General features: G+C 31.3%; 1 protein-coding gene across 2 annotated transcripts in view; it reads left to right on the forward strand.

Annotated features, from left to right (window-relative positions):
* Vps60 (vacuolar protein sorting 60) overlaps positions 1-18,600 on the forward strand; it is a 66,482-nt gene extending 47,882 nt beyond the window's left edge. For both annotated transcript variants that reach the window (XM_085822354.1, XM_085822353.1), the window contains exons 5-8: positions 7,057-7,128; positions 7,573-7,681; positions 10,901-11,019; positions 18,261-18,600. In XM_085822354.1, the coding sequence (XP_085678480.1) occupies positions 7,057-7,128; positions 7,573-7,681; positions 10,901-11,019; positions 18,261-18,308 (348 nt within the window). In that variant the 3' untranslated portion in view covers positions 18,309-18,600. The remainder of the gene's footprint in view (positions 1-7,056; positions 7,129-7,572; positions 7,682-10,900; positions 11,020-18,260) is intronic.
* The last annotated feature ends 2,406 nt before the right edge of the window (positions 18,601-21,006 follow it).

Consider the following 21,006-nt stretch of genomic DNA (forward strand, 5'->3'; position numbering starts at 1 on the left):
TGTTCAGGGAAAAAAGTTCAGTTTTTTCATGATATGTGTCCAGTGTCAGAATTCCTTTTTCTTAAAAAATTGGACAACTTTTTCCAAAGAAAAGGGTTAAAATAAATCTTAAAAAAGTTAATCTAATAATGGTTGTACTTGTTAAGGTGACTATTTAAAATGTCTTGTAAATTCCTGTTATGTTTTGATAGGGTACCCAAGTTGGTGACTATCAATCTCCTGCCAATATTATAGTCATGAGTGCATGAACTGTCATTTGTTATTTTACACCCTTCATTAGAGAAAAGCAAATCTGAAATTTTTATGGTCAAAAATGTAAATTAACAAGTTTTATTTACAGATATGCGTGCTTGAAATACATATTAAATTAAAATTAGTGAATCCAAATTTCCATGCCTAAATAAACTACAATTTATGTTTTGGTAGTATTGTAAATTTGGTTACTTTTGAACTCTTGCCAATATGTTAGTCACAAGTTCATAAATTGCAATTTGCCATCTTTTTCCTGTTATATTTCTGATTATATCCAGATTATGAAAACTTGTGCATGTATAATTAATTCTCATGTTTCTAAATTTGTTTATTCATGAATTAAATGAAGTAATTGTATGTAGTTTTGAGATTGAAAGTTTCTTTTTAATTAAAGAACAGCGTGTGAAATATATTGTTTGCATAATATACTAGTTTTAATAAAATACTATTTTATTAAAACTATTATATTAATACTATTTTATTAAAACTAGTATATATAGTTGTCTAGTTTTAAATAAAAGTTAAAAATCGCTTAGAAATGTGATAATTTAATCAAATATGAACATTAAACTATTAATTTTTACTTAACCTTCTGATTGTTAATGATGCTGATTAAAAATTTTTGTGCTGAAGATGGAAAGATTTAAAGGAAATACAGGTTAATTCTTAGATTATGGTATACCATTGCCTCAATTTTTTTTTACAACTACGCTAAGTTGTTGCCAATTTTTCTTCTTTACTGCTTTTTGATATAAAATGCACTTTAAAGAAAATAATGCTATAAATTTTGAAAAATTTCATGGAAACAGAAAGATAACTACTGTCAAAAGTAATAAATCCGGACTCGTCGGGACTTCGGCGATTCCGGATTATCGATTTTTCCGGATTATAGATCATCAGTTTAAATCTGGTAAGATGGCATGCAGAAATTATAAAATTAAAAACATGAAACCGTAATTTATGAAATAAAGAACAATTATGATCTAAAGGGTATCAAAATTTACAAAAAGAAATAGCTTAATATTTATTTGTTTACTTTATTAAACATTTCTTTCAATGTAAGTTGTTTAAGTTACTTCGTTTCATGTGATAATACTTTCTCTTTAATTCTATTAAACAGACATAATTTCTTGTTTAGTTACAATCCGCTGTTCAAGTCCTATAATTGCTGTGTCAAGAATACCGACTAATTTGTCAATCGAAATTTTTTCGTTTTCAATAACCTTTGTGTTACTTTCTTCACTATCGGAAGTGAATTATAATGACGAGGAACTTGATTTAAATCATATCAAAGACAGAGTACATTGAGATGAAATACTACATTTAGTAAGGAATTATAAGCCAAATAAAATAAAAACATCTGCCCTGAAGATAAGGATAGTGCTGACAGATCAACTTCCAATTCATTGCGCGCCGCATCGTTTCCCTCTCCCTGCAGAGCAGCGTGAAATTGATAAACATATTTCGGAATGATTAGATAATCAAAGGATATGCCTTTTATCTATTTTTTGCAGCACTTCCACTTTCTGTTTAATGGACTTCGAAATATGCTTTCGCTTTGTAGATCCTTTACATATTAGTAAATATATATCGGAAATTCTATTTGACATAATCAAAAGTTCAAGCTTACTTTTATAAAATTGCTCTAACAGTCTGCAAAAAATAATAAGCTGTATCCAATTCGAAGATTAAGGATCAATGCAATCTGCAACATTAACTGAATTAGATAATTTTAGCTTAGCTTATACCGTTCGTTATACATTAAACGTGCATGTGTAAACGTATTATGCGCAAGCGCACACGCATATTCGCAGCCGTAAAGGTCGTATGCGTAAACGCCTATGCGCATGCGTTTAAGAGACGCATGTGCAAAAAGTTGTAGCTTTGAGGTCCAGATTATGGGTGTCCGAATTAATGACTTTTGACTGTATAAAATGATTTTTATGAGATAATGTTAAATTACTGTAAAAATTGTCTTTAGTAATAATAAAATAATTATACATATTATAGGAGCATGACATTTTCATATAATTAATATTCCCTGCATTTAAGTCTAGTATTATATGCAACATTACAAAGAATCACAGAATAAAATAAAATGCCTATACAGTGATTACATAGAATTCCATATAAAATTTGTATAATTTCATTTTAAATTATTTAGGAGTAACAAATGAGTTAAAGTGTATGGAATTTTTCACTTGCTTTAATCATTTAAAAAATGAATAATGACAGAAATAATTAGTTTTAAGATTGCAGTTTATTTTTGGAAATATATGATGAATTCACATACTTCTCATATGAGAGTGGGCGTATTTCTGTAATGGCTTGTAAAAAGGAATTAATCATCTTTTCTTTCAATAAAGTTTATGTCATTTTAACATATTTCACAACTTACATGCTCTAGCACACCAGCTTACAGCAAATAATCACAGCTTTCTCATCATTGTTCTGCAAATTACTTTTTTTTTGGGGGGGGGGAGGTAAATGAAGAGTCAAATAATTTTTTTTATTTCATTTTTTCTGCAAAGTCTTCAAGGAAGCTTATCTAATGTACACCAATTAAGGATTAAGGACAGATTGTAAATTTTCACTTCTTAAAAAACTGTTAGCAGGTACTTAGATACAAATGTATCCAATTTCTGCCAAGTTGATTTAACATCCGAAAACTGAACTGTAAAGTAAATTATGTACAATTAATTTTTTTGCAAATGGTAGATATTTAACAGATGAAAGAAATTTGCAAAAGAGAAAACTGCAAAAGAAAATCAAGCAAAATGCATACTTTATCATTGAATTTTTGACTTGCAACATTTATTGATTATGTAGCATAATATAGGAATTAATCAAAAATATTTGACATGAATGTGCAATTATATGTAATAGATATGAAAGGACATTCTTAATCTCTACGTATAATAAAATAGGAGTCTGTCTGTGTGTGTGTGTGTTTCGTTCGCTCTGCGCATAAGCTAATAGACCCACGGCTACGAAATTTGGTACATAGGTGCATCTAGACAAGAGCCAGTGCACCTCGAAGCAATTTTTTCAAAATTCGAATTAGAATTTTTTTAATTTTATGTTTTGTGATGAAATCGCGTCATTTTGAGACATAATGGGCTATAGGAAAGCGAGATTTTATTCTGCACGTTTCATTTTTATGAGGCGTATTCGGAAACTAAGTACCATTTTGAAAAAAAAAAAAAAAGAAAAAGAAAAGAAAGAAAAAGAAAAAAAAAAAAAAAAATAGTAAAACAACTTTTTCGAATCCAATTTTATTTTTACATGAAAATACATGTCTTATACTATTTTGCAACATAGTTTCTGCCAATGATCTGTTATAGCGAGTGACCAGTTTTTGTATACCATCGTCAAAGAAACTTCCCGCTAGTTTCGATAACCACGACTCCACAGCATTTTTCGTGTCATCGTTAGATCCAAAGCTCGTGCTTCATGTGCAGGAACAAGTGATAGTCGGATGGTGCCAAGTCCGAGCTGTGCGGCGGGTGATCGAACTGCTCCCAATGAAACTGTCGAATTAACGATTGAGTGACACCAGCAGTATGGGGCCCGAGCATTGTCATGGAGCAACACAATTCCTTTACTGAGCTTTCCTCTTCGTTTGTTTTGAATGGCATGCCTTAGTTTTGTTAAAGTCTCAAAATATCGTGCTGCATTAATGGTTTCACCTGTTAGAAGAAATTCAGTAAGCAAAACGCCTTTCCTATCCCAGAAGACAGTGCACATGATTTTTTGTGATGACATTGTCACTTTGAACTTTTGTTTTTTCGGAGAATGAGTGTGTCTCCACTCCATCGATTGTTGTTTCGATTCTTGTGTGAAATGACACACCCAAGTTTCATCACCTGTCACAATTTGATTTAAAAAGTTTTCTCCCTCATCACTGTACAGCGTGAGAAATGTCAGGGCATTACCAAGTCACTTTGTTTTGTGAACATCAGTGAGCATTTTTGGAACCCATCGGGAACACAGTTTGCGATAATTCAAGCGGTCAGACACAATTTCGAACAAAACAGTACGTGAAATTTGTGGAAATTCCTCTGAAAGCGTTGTCATTGTGAAGCGTCTGTTCTCATGAATTGCTTCATCAACTTTCCTTACCAAATCATCGGTGACAACAGAAGGCCGACCACTCCGAGCCTTGGCGTGGACATTTGTTCGACCTGCATTGAACATTCTTACCCACTTTCTCACCATCCATCACTTATCGCGTATTCTCCGTAAACTTCTGTCACTTGACGATAAATTTTGGCCGGTTTAACATTCCTCGCGTTCAAAAATTTAATCACGGCACGAATCTCACAGTCAGTGGGAGAACTAATTGTCTTAAACATTTTGAATGTGCACAGCAAACTGAAAACACAACATAGAGCAACCAAAATGGCGACAATTGAAAGTCAATGAACAAGAAAGACTAGTGCACATGCGCGGAACGCCTACCACAGCGCTAGAATGAAACGGTACTTAGTTTCCGAATACGCTACGTACATCGTCATGAAACGTAGGCACTTAGCCATTTTACAAACTTAAAATAAATTTTGTGTTTCAATAAATCGATTCAATATGGATTTATTTAACAAAGGGAGCTTAACACCTTTTCAACGGGATTTTTTCTAAAAAAGTTTATTTTTAAAAATGTACAATTTATTTTTCTTTGATTTTGGGGCACGTTAAAATTTCATCCTTGTGACTGCTTTTACAAAAAGAATTTTAGAAAAATAATAATATTTTGTATTTAAAAAAAAAAAAAAATTAAATGAAGCTTCCATGTACACTTCTCACATCTTTAAAAATGTGATTTTGGCAACAATTTTCCTGTCTTATTGTTGATGATAGATTTTTGATGAAATCGCATCATTTTAAATAGTTTCATTCTTTTAGAAATATGGGTTTGGCAACAATTTTTCATCGTATTTCTTATGTCGCTGTTTTTAAGAGATTGGCATATTTCATTGTCATTTATATATATATAAATATATTTTTTTTGATAAAGTTGTTCTGCAGAGTAAAATTTTGCGTGGAATTTTATGTTTTTTGAGTTGCTTTCAATTTTATGTTTTTTGAGTTTCATGTTATTTTTTGCCTATTTCACTGTTTGTAACATACTGAAAAGTTTTGCATGATTTTTTTTTCTTCAACAGAAAGTTGGTTCATTTTTTTGTTAGGATAATTAATATTTTTATTAAGGGATGTAGCTTACTTCATTGTAATTTTTGTCTCTTGAAAATATAAGATAAAATATCATTAGTTACACTCTTTTCAGAATTTTTTTTTTTTTTTTTTTTTGCATTCTTTTATGTTACTTATTGTTGATTTCACTGTTTTTAAGATATTGAAACGTTTTGAGTGATTTTTTTAGGAAACAAAGTTCTTAACCTCCTTTATACCATTTGAGTTCTTAAGATTTTGCAAAGGAAGTTGGTTAATTTATTTATTAGGATAATTAATATTTGTATTAAGGGATATTGCTTATTTCATTGTAATTTGGTGTACGTAATAACTTTTTTTTATGAAGTTGTTCTGCAGAGTAAATTTCTAAGCAGTTTCTATATTTAACGTTTGGTGTTTTCTTCAGCCATTTTTCCGGTACATTTAAAAGCCAGACGAAAGCAGTCTTTCCATAAAGTCTTGAATACTTACAAAATGAAATTGCTTCCATGGTTTAATTTTGTACTTTTCCATTAAAGCTATACCGTACATTTTCGGTACCATTTAGCTGCATTTTGGTTTATTGCTTTCCTCATATCTTTGGCTTAATATTAGATGCAGTGGAACGATTGGAAACAGCAGCAAGAAAACTTTTCTGATTGGAAACAGCAGCAAGAAAACTTTTCTGATTTCTCCACAGAATCTTTCAAAAAAACCTACCTATCAAGGAATGGCCAAAGCTATTTTATTTATTATAATTGAGTTTTGTGTGCATCTGAATAAGCTTTTAACAGTTTCCACAGTTTTGTTATCTCCATGAATCTTTTGATTTTAACTTTTCAGAAGAAATAATGAATTGATACATATCTCTGTTGAAATAATTACAATTAACTGTTGCGACTCATTTGAAGGAAGCTTTCTTTCACAAAACTCAATGAAGGTTAAGTCCTAGTACCATAAGAAAACTGCATGATAGTGATGAAAGGAATGTGTGGTATGACAAATAGCTTTTCTATCCAGTTACTTTTTTCTTCCTGGCATGAATGAAGTCTGCACAGCCATTTTGACTTTACCTTGCATTTAAATTTTATGAGATAGTTATTTTAATACTTTTACTTATTATTATATATTTTTTTGGTAAAGAATATATATATGTGTATATTTTTTTAGAAGAAACAGTGTAGCAGCTTGTTCATCTGTTGGCAAATCCCAAGTCATGAAATCCATTGGGGGGTGTTGATTAGATGAATAGTGCATTTGCAAAGGAAGCCAAACTCATGGCACCTGATGTTGAGGAAATAGGCCAGGGTGGGGAAAAGAATGAGTGCCAAGTATTATGCTATCAGAATTAAATTTTATGTCCTAGCAGTTTTATATCTTTTAATGAGCAAATAATGAACATAGGTGTGTGTGTGTGAATATTCTTGCTGTTATTTTGTTATTTTTCAGCAGCATTCTTTAATTTAGATAAATAATAAACATTGTCAATTATACTATTAGATTTATGGTCTGTTAAAATGTATAAGGCACTGAAATTTTAGTATTTGGTGAAAATCTTACTTTAGACGTCTCTCATACAGCATGTATAATTAACAAAGATTCAGAACTGATAGTTTTTTTGAAATTTTCATACAGATTGATGCAATGAAAATGGGAGTGAAAGAAATGAAAAGAGAATACAAGAAAGTAAATATTGATGATATCGAGGTAAGAAAATTATGTTGTGCTATTCCAAAATGTGATGGAAGAGAAAGACATTGCTATGTTGTTATGTGTAACAAAATGTTGATGTAAAATGTTTGAAAAAATGTAATGGTCATGACTGATGATGATTCATTATATGACTGCAAAGCAATTTTAAATTTATTTCATATATTTAATAAACAATTTAATTCTTAATATTTTTTTTATGTAGAAAGTTCAGAAGTTAAATTTCAAAGAAATAACTTTTGAATAATCAACTCTTTTCAGCATATTAAGAGTTGTAACAGTTAGAAAGAATGTTTAAAGTTTTTTAGATGTCAGTGGTTATTAATAAATGACAATTGTAAAAATTATATTAATTCAAGGTACAGTAGTACAGCAATTCTAGTAGTTCTGCCTTGTTTGGGGGGACTTTTAGCTCTTTAAAAAATTTTCTTCTTAATTTAGAATGTCCAAGATGAGTTAGAAGATATGCTTGATCAAGCGAATGAAGTGCAGGAAGCCCTTGGCAGGAGCTATGGAATGCCAGAAGTGGACGATGATGAACTTGAAGCTGGTAATATATTTTTATTCTTATTAATAATATTGAATATAAGGTATAAAAATAGTGCAAATAGAATGATGCATAACTATTTGAGTAAAAGTGTGTATCTGAATGTATTTTCAGAATATTAAATTGTACTAATTTCTGTAATTACGAGAAAACAATGGAGGGGGGGGGAGGCCAGAAGGCTTTCATTCTGAGAACTTCGCATTGTTATCCAGCACATTAATGGAAATTTTAGCAGTATATAAATAAAAATTGTAACTACTTTTGCCAACTGATAAAATTAAATTTAACTGTTAAATAAAAAATAAACACATCTGGAAGAAAGGTCTTGCATTTTTTTAAAATTAAAAATGATGTAAATTAAAAAAGGATAAAAATATTATAAAAAGTAATTTTAATGTTAGAAATTTTGTAATTATTGTACATAGGGGTTCGGAAACTTATTTTATTTATGTACTAATGCTATAAAATGACGCTCAGTGGAAAATATTGTAGCAGTTTGAAATAAAATGATTGAAAATGATTCACTGTGTTACACACATGAGCAGCATATTTCTATAATACTGAAGTGAAATTAAAGATCTTGGGCCTCTTAGTCATTTAGTAACAGTTTTTATGTTTATTTATAGCCAATAGAAAGCAGTGAGAGGAAACAGTTGCACTTTGCAAAATGTTAAATAAGAATGGTTTGGTTGTAGTGACATTAGGTATTTTTGGAAGCAGGAGTTTAGAAAAATGAGCATTGCCTTCGCCAGGAATCGAACCACGGACCTCTGGAATATGCGCCCAGCATGCAGACCACTACACCATGAAGGCACGTTAAGAAGGTGGGAGAAATACCTTATATACTCTCCCCTTTTAAAGGGCAACTGGGATTTTTAGGAGACCCAGTCGCCAAATCCTGGGTGTGGAGAATTATCATTCACTAGCCTTTTAATTCGGGCGCCACTGTAGAGACATTAGGTATTTTTGGAAAGCAGGAAAGATGAAAAATGAGCAACGCCCTCGCCGGGAATGAACCACGGACCTCTGGAATACACGCCCAGCGTGCAGACCACCACACCACAATGGCAGGTTAAAAAGGTGGGAGAAATACCTTATATGGTGTTTCAACAAATATTTTGCAACGTATGTGTATGACTTTGCTGCTTGGAGGGTTACGGATTTAAACAGTTTACCTTCAAATAAATATTTAAGGAATATGCTTAAAAAATTTTAATCCATAAAATAAGTGATAAATTATCTTAGTATATTTTTAGTTGTCTTGTGAATATAAGACAGCCCATTTATCAAACTCATTGGTTAATAAAATCACTTACTATGTTCAAATTTCCAGGGAATCAAAATATATACTAATCAATAAAAAAGCCACTGTTTATTAAACTCAGCTCCCCACTGCTTATGAATCTCAGACAGGCAAAAAACTGATTCTGCGATGGCAGAACCTAATACTTGTACCTATCAAAGCTGTTTTGTTTCATCCATTTAACTTATTATCTTCACTGTGGTTTATTTTTATTCAGTTATGTAATGCTTTAACAAAATGAATTTGACCAAGATTTTTTTATTTTCCAGTACTTGTACTTGTTAAACGCTGTTTGCAGAGTTCTTTATCTCGACTGAAGCTCAAAGAGGCAAAATTTCTAAAAAATTCTCTAGAGGTAATAAATGAGTTCAAATGCCAGTTAATAGGAAGAGGGAGTGCAATTTCTGCAGCCAATTATTTAAGGTTTTTACATTCAAAACAGTTTTGTTAGGACTGTTTTGAATTTATGTTCACAATAAATTCTCAAAATAGTTCATGAAATGTTTCTTAGCAATGCTGTAAATTATTAGTCCTTGAGTGGAAAGAGAGTGGTCATTGAAAAAAAAAGCAAAGTAAATTAAAAAAGCAATGGCAGTGCCTTTGAAATGTCATGAAGAGGCAAGTCAACTTATTAGGAAAAGTAGTCTCTGTTGGCTAAAAACTTGATTTTTGATGTTGTATAAATCGCTCGAAGAATTCTTTTGATTTGTTCTGTGCTTAACAGATAAGCTACTGTATTACTAATGTGCAATATGGACTCGGCAGTTAAGACAGCATTGGTTGTTGACAAAAGCACAAAACCTCGAAGTTTTAAAGAAGTTAAGAATTTACCTGTAGCAAAAAGAACTCGAGCGTGACAATGACTGTTTATATTGCCTATTTATGGATTGACAATTTTTATATTATATTTCGGTGGATGTCTGTTTTTATTGATTTTTTTTAAATAGGAAAGTGAACTGAAAAATAGTAGAAGGAAAGTTTAGTTAATTAGGTAACTGTCGGCACACACCTCTTACTGCTTTCTGAAAAACATTAAATTATTATTTTTTTCTTGCAAATACTTTTATAAAAGCTTTTAAATGTCATTACAGAAAAGATGTTATAAATGATAAACAAAACTGATCTTGTGAAATGCAAACACTTCAAAAGAGATAACTAAGTTTCTTTGCTAGAGGCCATGTATATTATAATCATTTCAAGGGGGTATCTTAACAACATATTCAAAAACTATTTTGGAAAATTTGGCTTTTATTTGAAAGAAGTCTTAGTGTAAGATATAGCTAATGTTACAGATATCAGTAAAGGAAATTATGAAGATTCATTTTTAGATGTGTGTGAACTGATAATAATATTGAGATGGCATAAAAAAATTTAGCTACGATATAATAAAAAAGTGTTTAAAGAACTGAAAGAACTGAAAAATTTTGATCTAAAAGGTACTGATTAGAAAATTTAGCGTCAGTTTTGCAAGGCTCTGAGACTACAAGTAAAACACTATTGATAAACAATACAGAATAAAGTAAAAGTTTAATCGGACGAGTAATTATAAGTATATCCTTATACAAATTTTAAAATAAATTTCAGAATTACATAAATAGTTAAAGCATTAATTTTAGTTGTTATTTAAAGTATTAATTAGTGGATTAATTGTTAGTTATTATTTTTTAGATAAGTTTAGAAAACTTTAATTTAGATATTGTATTTTGCAATATCCATATCCTCATCTATTAAACTCACCTCCATAATAAACTCAAAAGTCCTTGGAATGGAAGTGATTTTAATAAGAGGCAGCTACTGTATTGATATTTAAATCAAAATGGTATATTTAATTTTACTTTAAAACAGAATTAGTTTAGATCTAACAATATAAAATATTATTAAAATAATTTTCTTTTTTAACATAAATATCTCCGTTTTAGAATTGGATGCTTTAGGTGATGAAATTGCCCTGGATGAAGATACTTCGTATTTAGACGATGCAGTGAAATCTCCTACAGTGCCATCTAAGGAACCAGGAGCTGACAGCATTCCAGCAGAGGTTAATTGATTCCTATCTGTTATGAAAAAATCCTAGATATGTGAGAGTTAATACAAAGTAAAAGGTTTTAGATTAACATGCTAAAACCACATTTAAACATTAGTAAGATTGGAGCTTTTGCAGATGGGCCAATTACCAAAGTTCTTATTTTACTGATGTTTTAAATAGAATATCATAAATTTTTAAAATAGCATTTTAACATGTCATCTAGTGTATTTTATTTCATTTTAACTATGTGTGCCTTGACTTTTTAAAATACAAATTGACTTCATAAAAATTGTCCTGAATTAATGTGTTATAGACAAACAGTTAATTTTACTTAAAGGTTTAAATAATTTATGTAATGCAGTACAAAGTCTGAGATCCGGATGTCCAATATCTGAAATGATCTAAAAACCGGACCTTAAATCCACCCCCCCCCAAAAAAAAAAATTTTTTTTAATGCTTTAGGCATGCACATTTGATTTTTTTTCCTGTGAGAAAAGATTTGGAGAATCCCGATTCTTAATTTCACTTTGTCACTAAACAAAATACCCTCGCTATTGAAGCCCAGCAATTAATTTAGCATAAATTTGTTTGATCAATAATTTGGCTCCATAGCTTCATATCTGCTTGGCACACATCTCAAACCAAAATATTCTACCCAGAAATGTTTACAACTACTAATATTTTATATCCCTGACGCCAACCTGGTGAATCATTATTTATTATATTTTGCTTTCATCATAGTATGTTTAGCAACTCATAACAACTTGAGTAATGACTCATGCAGTGATGCCTAAACATTTTTTTTTTTATATTAGTAATGTAATTAAATAACAAGAGTATGGAAACCATTTATGTTGACATTACCTTTGACCATGATTACAGATTTAAGTTAAATGCACTAAATGTTGACAAATGTTGTAGGAAAAATAAAAAAAAAAATTCTTTCCTTATGCTAAAAATAAATTTTGTTAATGATACTCATAATCCAAAAGATTACAATTAGGGCTATTCGAATTAAAAATAACTGATTTTTTATTCACATAAACCCAGAGCTTGTATGGCCACACCGGGTGGCAGAATTTAGGAAAGGCTAAATTTTTGGAATTTAGAGAAGCACCGAGTAACAAAATTAAGGGATGATAAAATTTTTAGTATTTAGGGAAAGCATTGGGACCCAAAATTAAGGGGTGGCAAAAATTTAGAACTTGGGGCAGTGTTTGGTAGCAGAATTTTGGACCTGCAGAGACTGCATCAGGTGGCAAATTATCTAGCACAGGCCCTCAGTAAGCTAAAGTATATGTGGGAATTTATTTATTCAGGGCTCAGATAACCCTTAAGCACGTGCAGGAATTAGATGTAAGTATAATAAATAATTAAATTCATACACTTCAGGCTTAATTATCTCTGTACACGATAGAAGCAAGACAAAATTTAACAGAACATTTCGTTGCCATCCGACCTAGCCAATCATGTGTTGCAGATGCTGTTAAGCTAGGCTCAAATTATATTTTACTGATTCCAAAGAATTTCATTTAATATAATCAGATTGCGACGTTTGTTAACTTTCTTATCTGATACAGCTTATAATTTTTTGTTGGCTAAAGTTTGAACTTTCGATTATGTCAAAAAGAGTTTCTAATTTTGAAACAGGATCTACAAAGCGAAAGTGTTCTTCAATATCCATTAAACAAGAAGTGGAATTGCTGCAAAAAAGGGATAAAGGTATACATCTATCTCAAAATAATGCAAGGAGTATGATAATGGAAAGTCAACTGTACATGACATAAGAAAAAGGGAACTTTTTGAGGATTCCGACACCCCACTCACAATGAACAACAGAAAAATTATTGGCTATACTAAAGCGATGATCATGACAAAGTGATGATTGAATGGTCAGACAGGTATGCAGCGAGATAATGCCATTGACTGATCATCCAATGCTAATGATTCAAGCCAAAATATTTCATGAAGAAATGAACTTAAAAACTGAGTGCACATATTAGAGTGGTTAACCAAATTTTAAAATCGCCATGGTATAATGCAAGTAAAAATTTCAATGGAAAATTCAGTGCAAATAAAAGAGCACGGATGACATGTATGATAAGTTTGAACATGATTTCATACCCGAGGCTCAGCAAAATCTGAATTTGATTTGTTTACCTGATGATGCAAAAATTGTTCTGATTGTAGATAACTGTTGGACTCATATTTCACAAGTTTTAATGAAAGATAATGTATCCAGTGTTCTTTCCTCCAAACTGTATATCCATCATTCAGCCTATGGCTATCGGAATGGTGCAAGCACTGAAGTGCAAATATAAAGTCGCATTTTTAAAATCCGTGTTAAATTTCTTAAATAATGGCAAGACTATTCAAGAATTTTTTAAATGATTTTAACATAAAATGTGTTGTGTGGAAAATACCCAACCCAAGCGAAGATTGATTCTATTCCGGAAATTTAATACGGTCTGTTGAAAATTAGAATCAGAAACACCCCAGATTAGTAAGTCTCTTTCTTTTCCTTTATTTAGTTCTTCTTTCTCCGAATACCGGCAGGTGCTGATTCCGATTGCGTAATATCACATATGGAAGAATTACGCCGCACGTATTGCACAATAACATTTGTGGTATTTTGCATTGATAATTAATTTTGATGTTCAGTCTGAGATTTGTTTATGAACACTTAAAAGAGTTTTACTGTGCTTTCTAAGCAGAATATTTCTCAGTTCCGCTGGTTTTTATATGATGCACATATCGAAATGTCAAAAGCATTTATTTAGCGGAGAAATCTAAAGAGCGGCTACATTTAGCCTAAATTTAAATCTAAAGAATGGCTACAATCTCCCCCACTCCTCTTTTTCCAGTTACTATCCGGAATATTCGGGAATTTCCGAGTATGCTGGTTAGTTAAGCTTTTACTGTTAAAGGATGACTGAATGAAGCAATTTCCCGTCTTTCTGATTTTAGAAATGTGCCCCTTTTTTACTTAAATTACTTTGCTTGGGATATATGTTAAGGGAAAACTGTTATGCAATGAAAATTTAGAAAATGTTCAGAATTTTGATTTTTAAGTTAAAATATTTAAATATTAATATGAGTGGAAAAATAAATTGTATTTATTATTAGGTGCCAAACAAATACAATTAATATGGCTTATTATTATTTATTTTCTATATTTTCAACTGAAATATCATCATTAAATTTTGTATATAGTTTAGTTCTGCATAGTTTTTTTTTCTCTCATTGTAAACTAATTCTGTAAATTGAACTGTCATTTAAAATTTAAAAAAAAAAAAAAAAAAAAAGTTGATTGTTTTCCATTGTTGAGGTAATGCTCATTCCCTTAATAAATATTGCATTGCTCATATTTTAAATTACAAGTCTAATTTTTCTTTTAATGTTATGCAGTTGTGTATAATGTAATTAGACAGGTGCTTATTTTTTCCTTAAAATGTGCTTGAAAAGTGCTTATAGGTGCTTATTTTTTTAACTAAAATGTGGCTATGAACCCTGTTATTGGAAATGAATTTCGGTTGACAAGTTAGTCGGAATTCTTGAAACAGACTACAGGACTTGAACAGTGGAACTTTGTAACTGAACAAGAGATTATGCCTGTCTATAGAATTGAAGAGAAAGTATTAGCATAAAAAATGAAGCAGTTTAAATAATTTACATTAAAAAATGTGTAACAAACAAATAAATATTAAGCTTTTGTTTTTGTAAATTTTGATAGTCTTTAGATCATAAATGCTTCATTATTTCATAAATCACGATTTTTATATTTTCTACTTGCCATTTTACTAAAGTAATGATCTAATATCCGGAAAAATTCCAAATCCGGAATCGCCAAAGTCCCGATGAGTCCGAATCTTCGACTTTGTACTTTAGTTCCTTTAAGCTGCTTAATTACTGTGGTGATTAATAAAGGCTTTTTTTTGTGTACTGATAGGCTAAAGTTCGTTTGTGTAAGTTACATGTGTTAGCACATTTGTCTTGGACACCTAGTTCCCTTTAGGGGATCGACTAATGTGCTGACTGCCTGGCTAGGATCTCTATTTAGGCAGTCTCAGTGCTGGGGGTATAAAAACACGAGCCAGGTTCCTGCTTCACATCTATCCGAGTGGGTAGTGTGACATCAGTGACACGAGTTTTAACGGATCCAAATCCTGCATCATTTATTGAGAAGTCCGCCTCCGAATTAGGGTTGTAGGATGGTAAAGAGCATCGGGTCATTGTGTTGAAAGTCGCAAAGTGTGACTCTTTTGGTCAAACCATACCTCCTTCCCAATAAAGAGGTAACAAGGTAATACCCCCCCCCCCATAGTTGCAGGACTGGGTATTCATCTTAGTTAGTTAGACATCTAGTGGGTAAAATATTTTTACACTTTCTGTGATTTATTCTGGATAGCATCTCTACTCAGATGGGGAAATACTAGCCAAAATCGATCTGCTCAAATTCTTCCTTGATGAATGCCAATCAACAAGTGTATGTTTGGAGTGGAAAATATGAGTATATATCTTTAGTGCTTTCTGAAATATATATACTTAAAATATAAAATCTAGCTTTCAAATAATAAATGAATAGCCCTTTAACTCCCGTCTTCATTCTAAAAATAACAGAGCAATGAATTTTCTAACTGAACAAAAAAGATTCGTCATCTAATCTGTGTTGTGCGCTTATCGATGAAGTCTGAACCCAACACCTGTACATTAAACTGCCATGTGATATGAAATGGAATGCGTTGTAAAAGCTTAATTACATAGTTGCAATGCAGTGAATGTGGTATAAAAGCCTAATTGCCTAATTGCGTTGCTTTTAATGCACTTCTATCCAATTCAAAAGTCTTAGAACTCTTTATTTTTTTAAAAAATGATTCATCACAATATGGATGATAGAGTTACTGGAAATTCCAGTCTTTTCATCATGCAATTAAAGTGTGAAAATTAAAGTAAAAATCAATTCCTGAAACTAGAATAAATGGAATGTTTTAGTATTTTCACATTTATTGCTTTACTAGAAATTGTTTTAACATGCTGCTGTGTAAGTGCCAATTTTAGTTCTGATAATACTTTGTAGGAAATGGGAGAAATTGCTGCTGTTACAGAAAGAATGGTATGGTCATGCTATTCTAGCATGACAGTAAAGTAAAGGAAGTATTGTAATCTCGAAAAATTCGGGGTATTATATTTCAAAGAAAATATCCATTTTGACCACTATCCAATGCAATTTAACAATGTTTTTGTGTGACATCTATATGTAAGGACAGAATAATGGACTTTTTTCCTCCAAATGGATTATAAAATTGATTTAAAGTGGGTAAAGAAGAGGTTTTTTTATGTCATGTCTGCACATACGTTTCTATGTAAGTGTCTTGTATAACTCGAAAACGAGTAGTCTCGGAATTCAAATTTTGTGTATAGGTCATAAATAATAGTTATAAATAATGTCCACTAGCGGCCGAGCAGTAATGTCACTGAACACTAGTAGTTTGATTTGGAATTGAGTTTTCCCACTTGTAATGTGAATACGAGCCAGTTTTCTTTAAAACATCTTCCAAGAAGACAGCCCTCCTTTGTTTTATTTAACTGTAGTTGTAATTAACAAATTGTTTTCCCATCCCCAAAGTCCTCCATGAAAGTTAAAGTTGTCTATCTTTACCTGAGCATCTGATTGTGTCATTTCAAATCTTGATATAGGCAAATAATCGGAAATTCTTATTCATTTTTCGAAATTTTTTGCATCACCCAGATCACCATCATATTTTTTCTACCTTCATATAATGCTTGCGAGGATTTTATAAAAAGCTATTTACATTTCTTTTCTACTAACAACAATTTTTCATAATTATTTACTCTTACCTGCTGAGAATTTTATCTCCCAACCATTTTGAAATTTGGAAATAAACACATCTTCATAACAGTAAAATATTCATAATCAAATATTGTCCGGACCCTTTTATTCAATAAAACTTTCAGTAAAACGGAAGTAATTTGCTTAGGGTAAAAAATGCATCATACGATTTCATGTACTTTCAGTACTTTATTTTATCAACATCAAAAAGCGATTTAATCAAATACGATATTATTTGCGAATGATTTTCATATCATGCCAAGGAAGTTTTTCAGTAGTTCGTTTTAAACGAGAAATCAGAAGAGTAAAATGAATTTTCTTTAAGGAAATGCACCTTGTCCTCATATTTCAATAATAAAATGTCCATACTTCACATTCACACAACTAAATGAATTTCGATACAAACATATAAATGACACATTAGTTTGAAATGGAATTACAAGGTTTGAACTCTTTCAAAAATCTCTTTTTGTGAACTGTTTTTTAAAAAATACAGTATTTTTAATCAATGCACAGAGCTAAAACAAAAATTATATCAAATTTCTCTGTTTGTGCAGTCTTTGTTAGATACTTGTTTAAGTATTTATTCTATGCTAAAAGAAATCATTTGTAAATTAGGTGATGCTGAATTCTTTAAAAGTTATTCATGGGTTCTGTGCTAATTCTATTTACTACTGCAGAAGAAATTTTGCTTCGCAAATTTTTCATGTACATAAAGGTTTGTGTTGAAGGCTTTCCAGTATTTTCCAGTTTCGACAAGAAAATCGCCCTTAGGTCGGCAAATGGTACGGCTGAATTTGATGTTTTTATTTATGACCCTCCCATTGTAACATCTTTCTTTAACGACCGCTGTTTCCCCACTACCAATTAAGCACGACAGGAGGTCGGAGGGAACGACAGTACAGAATATTCCGTCCTCAACGATTTCGAGACGGAAAATGTAAGGCAGAAATAATCATTTGAAACACTTTCGGATTAATCAAAAGCTGGCAAAATAATCCATTGTGACAATTTGGAGAGCCATCTTTTAACATGGAAAAATCCGTTCGTAACGCTGAGAGGGTTAAGAAACTCAACGATTTCAAAGTGAACAATGGCAACATTGTACCAAAAAAAAAAAAAAAAAAAAAAAAAAAAAATCTAGCGTGCGAGACTATGTATCGGAAATTCTAAATATATGCCTTTTTAAATATTTTGTGATATTGCTGTTGGATTGAATTTTATGGTTTAAGTGTGAAGAACATGATAATTAATAAATAAAGGTAACACACAAAATGTTAAATAAAAAACAAGGCCCCTTTAGGCATAATAAAAAAATCTGAAAGCTTTCAGATTTTTATTTATTTATTTATTTATTTTTGGCATTTGATATAAAAAAATTAATGAAAATTTTGAATTTCAGGGTGTTCTTGTGGATGAATTTGGTCTACCAAAAATTCCAGCAAGTTAATGTGATGAGCTTTCCACTGTCTAACTCCTGTGTTTTTGGATATGTAAATTAGAATGATTTACAAAATGTATCACTCTGTATGTTACTATCTTTTTAATGTAAATATAAGTTTCCAATGTCATTGGCTTGAGAATTGTTTTCTTGTAATATCAGCTGATGAAGTGTAGATATAAAGACAAAGCCTTTTTTTCAATTTTATTTTTGAGGACCTTTTATTCTGATTACAAACACAAAATTATTTTGTATTTGAGAATTATTCACAATCTTAACTAATAAATAAATAAAATCATTATTGTGTTGTTATCTTTGTGACTATACCTCCTGTGACTTAATTTTAGTCTTCAGTTTGCATTATTTTATATGCTGTCACCTAGATTAGCCCTCATAGGCCAGTTTAATTTTTTTTTTTATATATAATATGAGAATGGAATATTTTCTGTTTGTCTTTCAAGTTAAAATAAAGTAAAAATAAAGTGTAAAAAACAAAATGATTAAATATCAATTAATGTAATTTTTTGTACTGTCATTTGTATGGTACTCAGAGTTGCCAACTCTCCCGATTTTCGACCGCTCTCCCGCCAACCTGATTTACAATATATTTCTCCCGACTTTTTCTTATTCTTAAAATTTCTCATGATTTTTATGGAACTTGGCTTAATACTTTGTTATATGAACAAAAAAAGTGATTTTGGATGCCTGAAAGCAATTGAATTTTCACTAGATTATATCTAAAACCAGGGGTGTTTGTGCTCCGGGGAAACCCTGGAATTCCGTCCGGGGATCGTCGTTCAAAAGGAAGTAGGAATAATAATGAATTATTTATTTTGATCTGGGTAATTTTGTTCACTTTGAAAGCAGAAAACGCAAGGTCAGTGTGTGTGGTGAAAACTTCTTCTTTCTTTCTCCAAAGGCAGTGATAATGCGTGAAAAGGGGGAAAAACTTCTTTTTTGTTCTTTCCTTATTGCGAGTTATGACTCATTCCCCCAGTTCTCAGACATTCTCTTCTGGATTCTTTTCGGCAAGTAGGCGCGGCAGAAAAAAAAGGGAGAGACTTTGTTCGACCAGATGTGCGATCACATGACTCTGGGTTCAAAGGTCTTATCTCTCCTGCCGTGGCGCCAATAAGTAGAGAAGGGGGATTTTTCACCGTATTAGCTATTTGTTATTGATCGCTTCTCAACTTTTTTTCTTCGCTGTGTAAAATTTTCGTTTCATTTATTGATGCACGTGTAAATTTTTCGTTTTGTTTTTTGAAATATTTTTTTATTTATGTACGCAAGAGAATTTCACTATGAAATTTCTCGATATAAATAGTGATATTATACAATTAGAAGAAGGTGTTCGGAATGCATTTAGGTGGAATTGGATTGAACGGAGAGATGGTAATGGGGATACCATCGGCACATGGTGCAAGAAAATAAATGTTGCTGGAGAAGCATATTGTGTTTTTTGTAATTCACTGCTGAAGTATGGTGGGGGAAGGATTCATGGCTTTCACAAATCATTCTAAAACTGTGACGCTCATAAAATATTCAAAGTGCATTAGACATTCAATGACTTTAAGTAATTATGCTAATTAAAAAAATACTGATGACTTACTGGAGACTGATGCTCGGCTATTGGATATAGTGACAAGAAAAGCACGCCAAGAGGTATTAATAACTTCGTTTATTGCCGAGAATTCTCCTTCTTTCAATGTAGCTCCCAATTTAATTGAACTCTGCAAACAGTTGAGCCGCGATCAGACGGCACTAAACTCATTGGAAATGTCCAGGACCACTGCATGTTATAAGATGAAATATGGGCTCGCAAAAACTATTAAGGAAAATATCATTAAAACTTTAAAGGAGACTCCATTTTCTCTAAATTTGGATGAAAGTACTAGCAATGCTCAAGAAAGTATACTGGCAATATTGGTGCAGTTTTATGACAACAATCAAAATGAAGTTGTAGTTCATCATTTTGCATCTCTAAAGATGGAATCTTGCAATTCAGAAGCTGTTTTTAAAGCAGTTGTTAATACTATTGAAGATAATAATATTCCATGGGCAAACTTAATTAGTGTATTAATGGACTCGTGTAACACCATGCATGGAAAAAAAGGGTGTTGAAACCAGACTACGATCAAACAAAGCACCCCACTTATTAGATATTGATGGTGACACATGTCACACAGCTAATAACTGTGCAAAAAAATTTGCTTCATGTTTTGATAGATACTTAGAAGATTTGTTTGATGACATCTGTTTTGATATGAAAAGCTGCAGTAAAAGAGACAATTTTTTCAAAATCTGTGAATCCCTTGCCATTAAAAAACTTAAGCCCTTGAAGAGACCAGACCATAGGTGGGTGTACATTTTATGTGTTTTAGAAAGAATCAAAGATCTCTGGGATGCTCTTATTGCATTTTATTTTCACTACTTGGATAAAATTGATAAAGGGGATTATTTTTCTTATGTTGAAACTGTATACAATAAAAGAAATATTTCTGCAGCTCAGAAAATAATTGTTGAAGGGGTGTATTCTTGCTTGCATTCCCAACAACTCACAAAGGATGCTTTAGCTCGGGAAAAAAAAATACTAAATGGGTTATTTGTTATGCAGAACAAAACTTTATTGCATATGGCATTATATTCAGCAGTATTACCAGAGTTCAACACAAATATTAAATTATTTGAAACAAAAAAAAACACAATG

Source organism: Stegodyphus dumicola, chromosome 8 (genome assembly GCF_044657685.1).
Source record: "Stegodyphus dumicola isolate Sdum_Otavi_A_Nest chromosome 8, ASM4465768v1".
Classification (NCBI taxonomy): Eukaryota; Metazoa; Arthropoda; class Arachnida; order Araneae; family Eresidae; genus Stegodyphus; species Stegodyphus dumicola.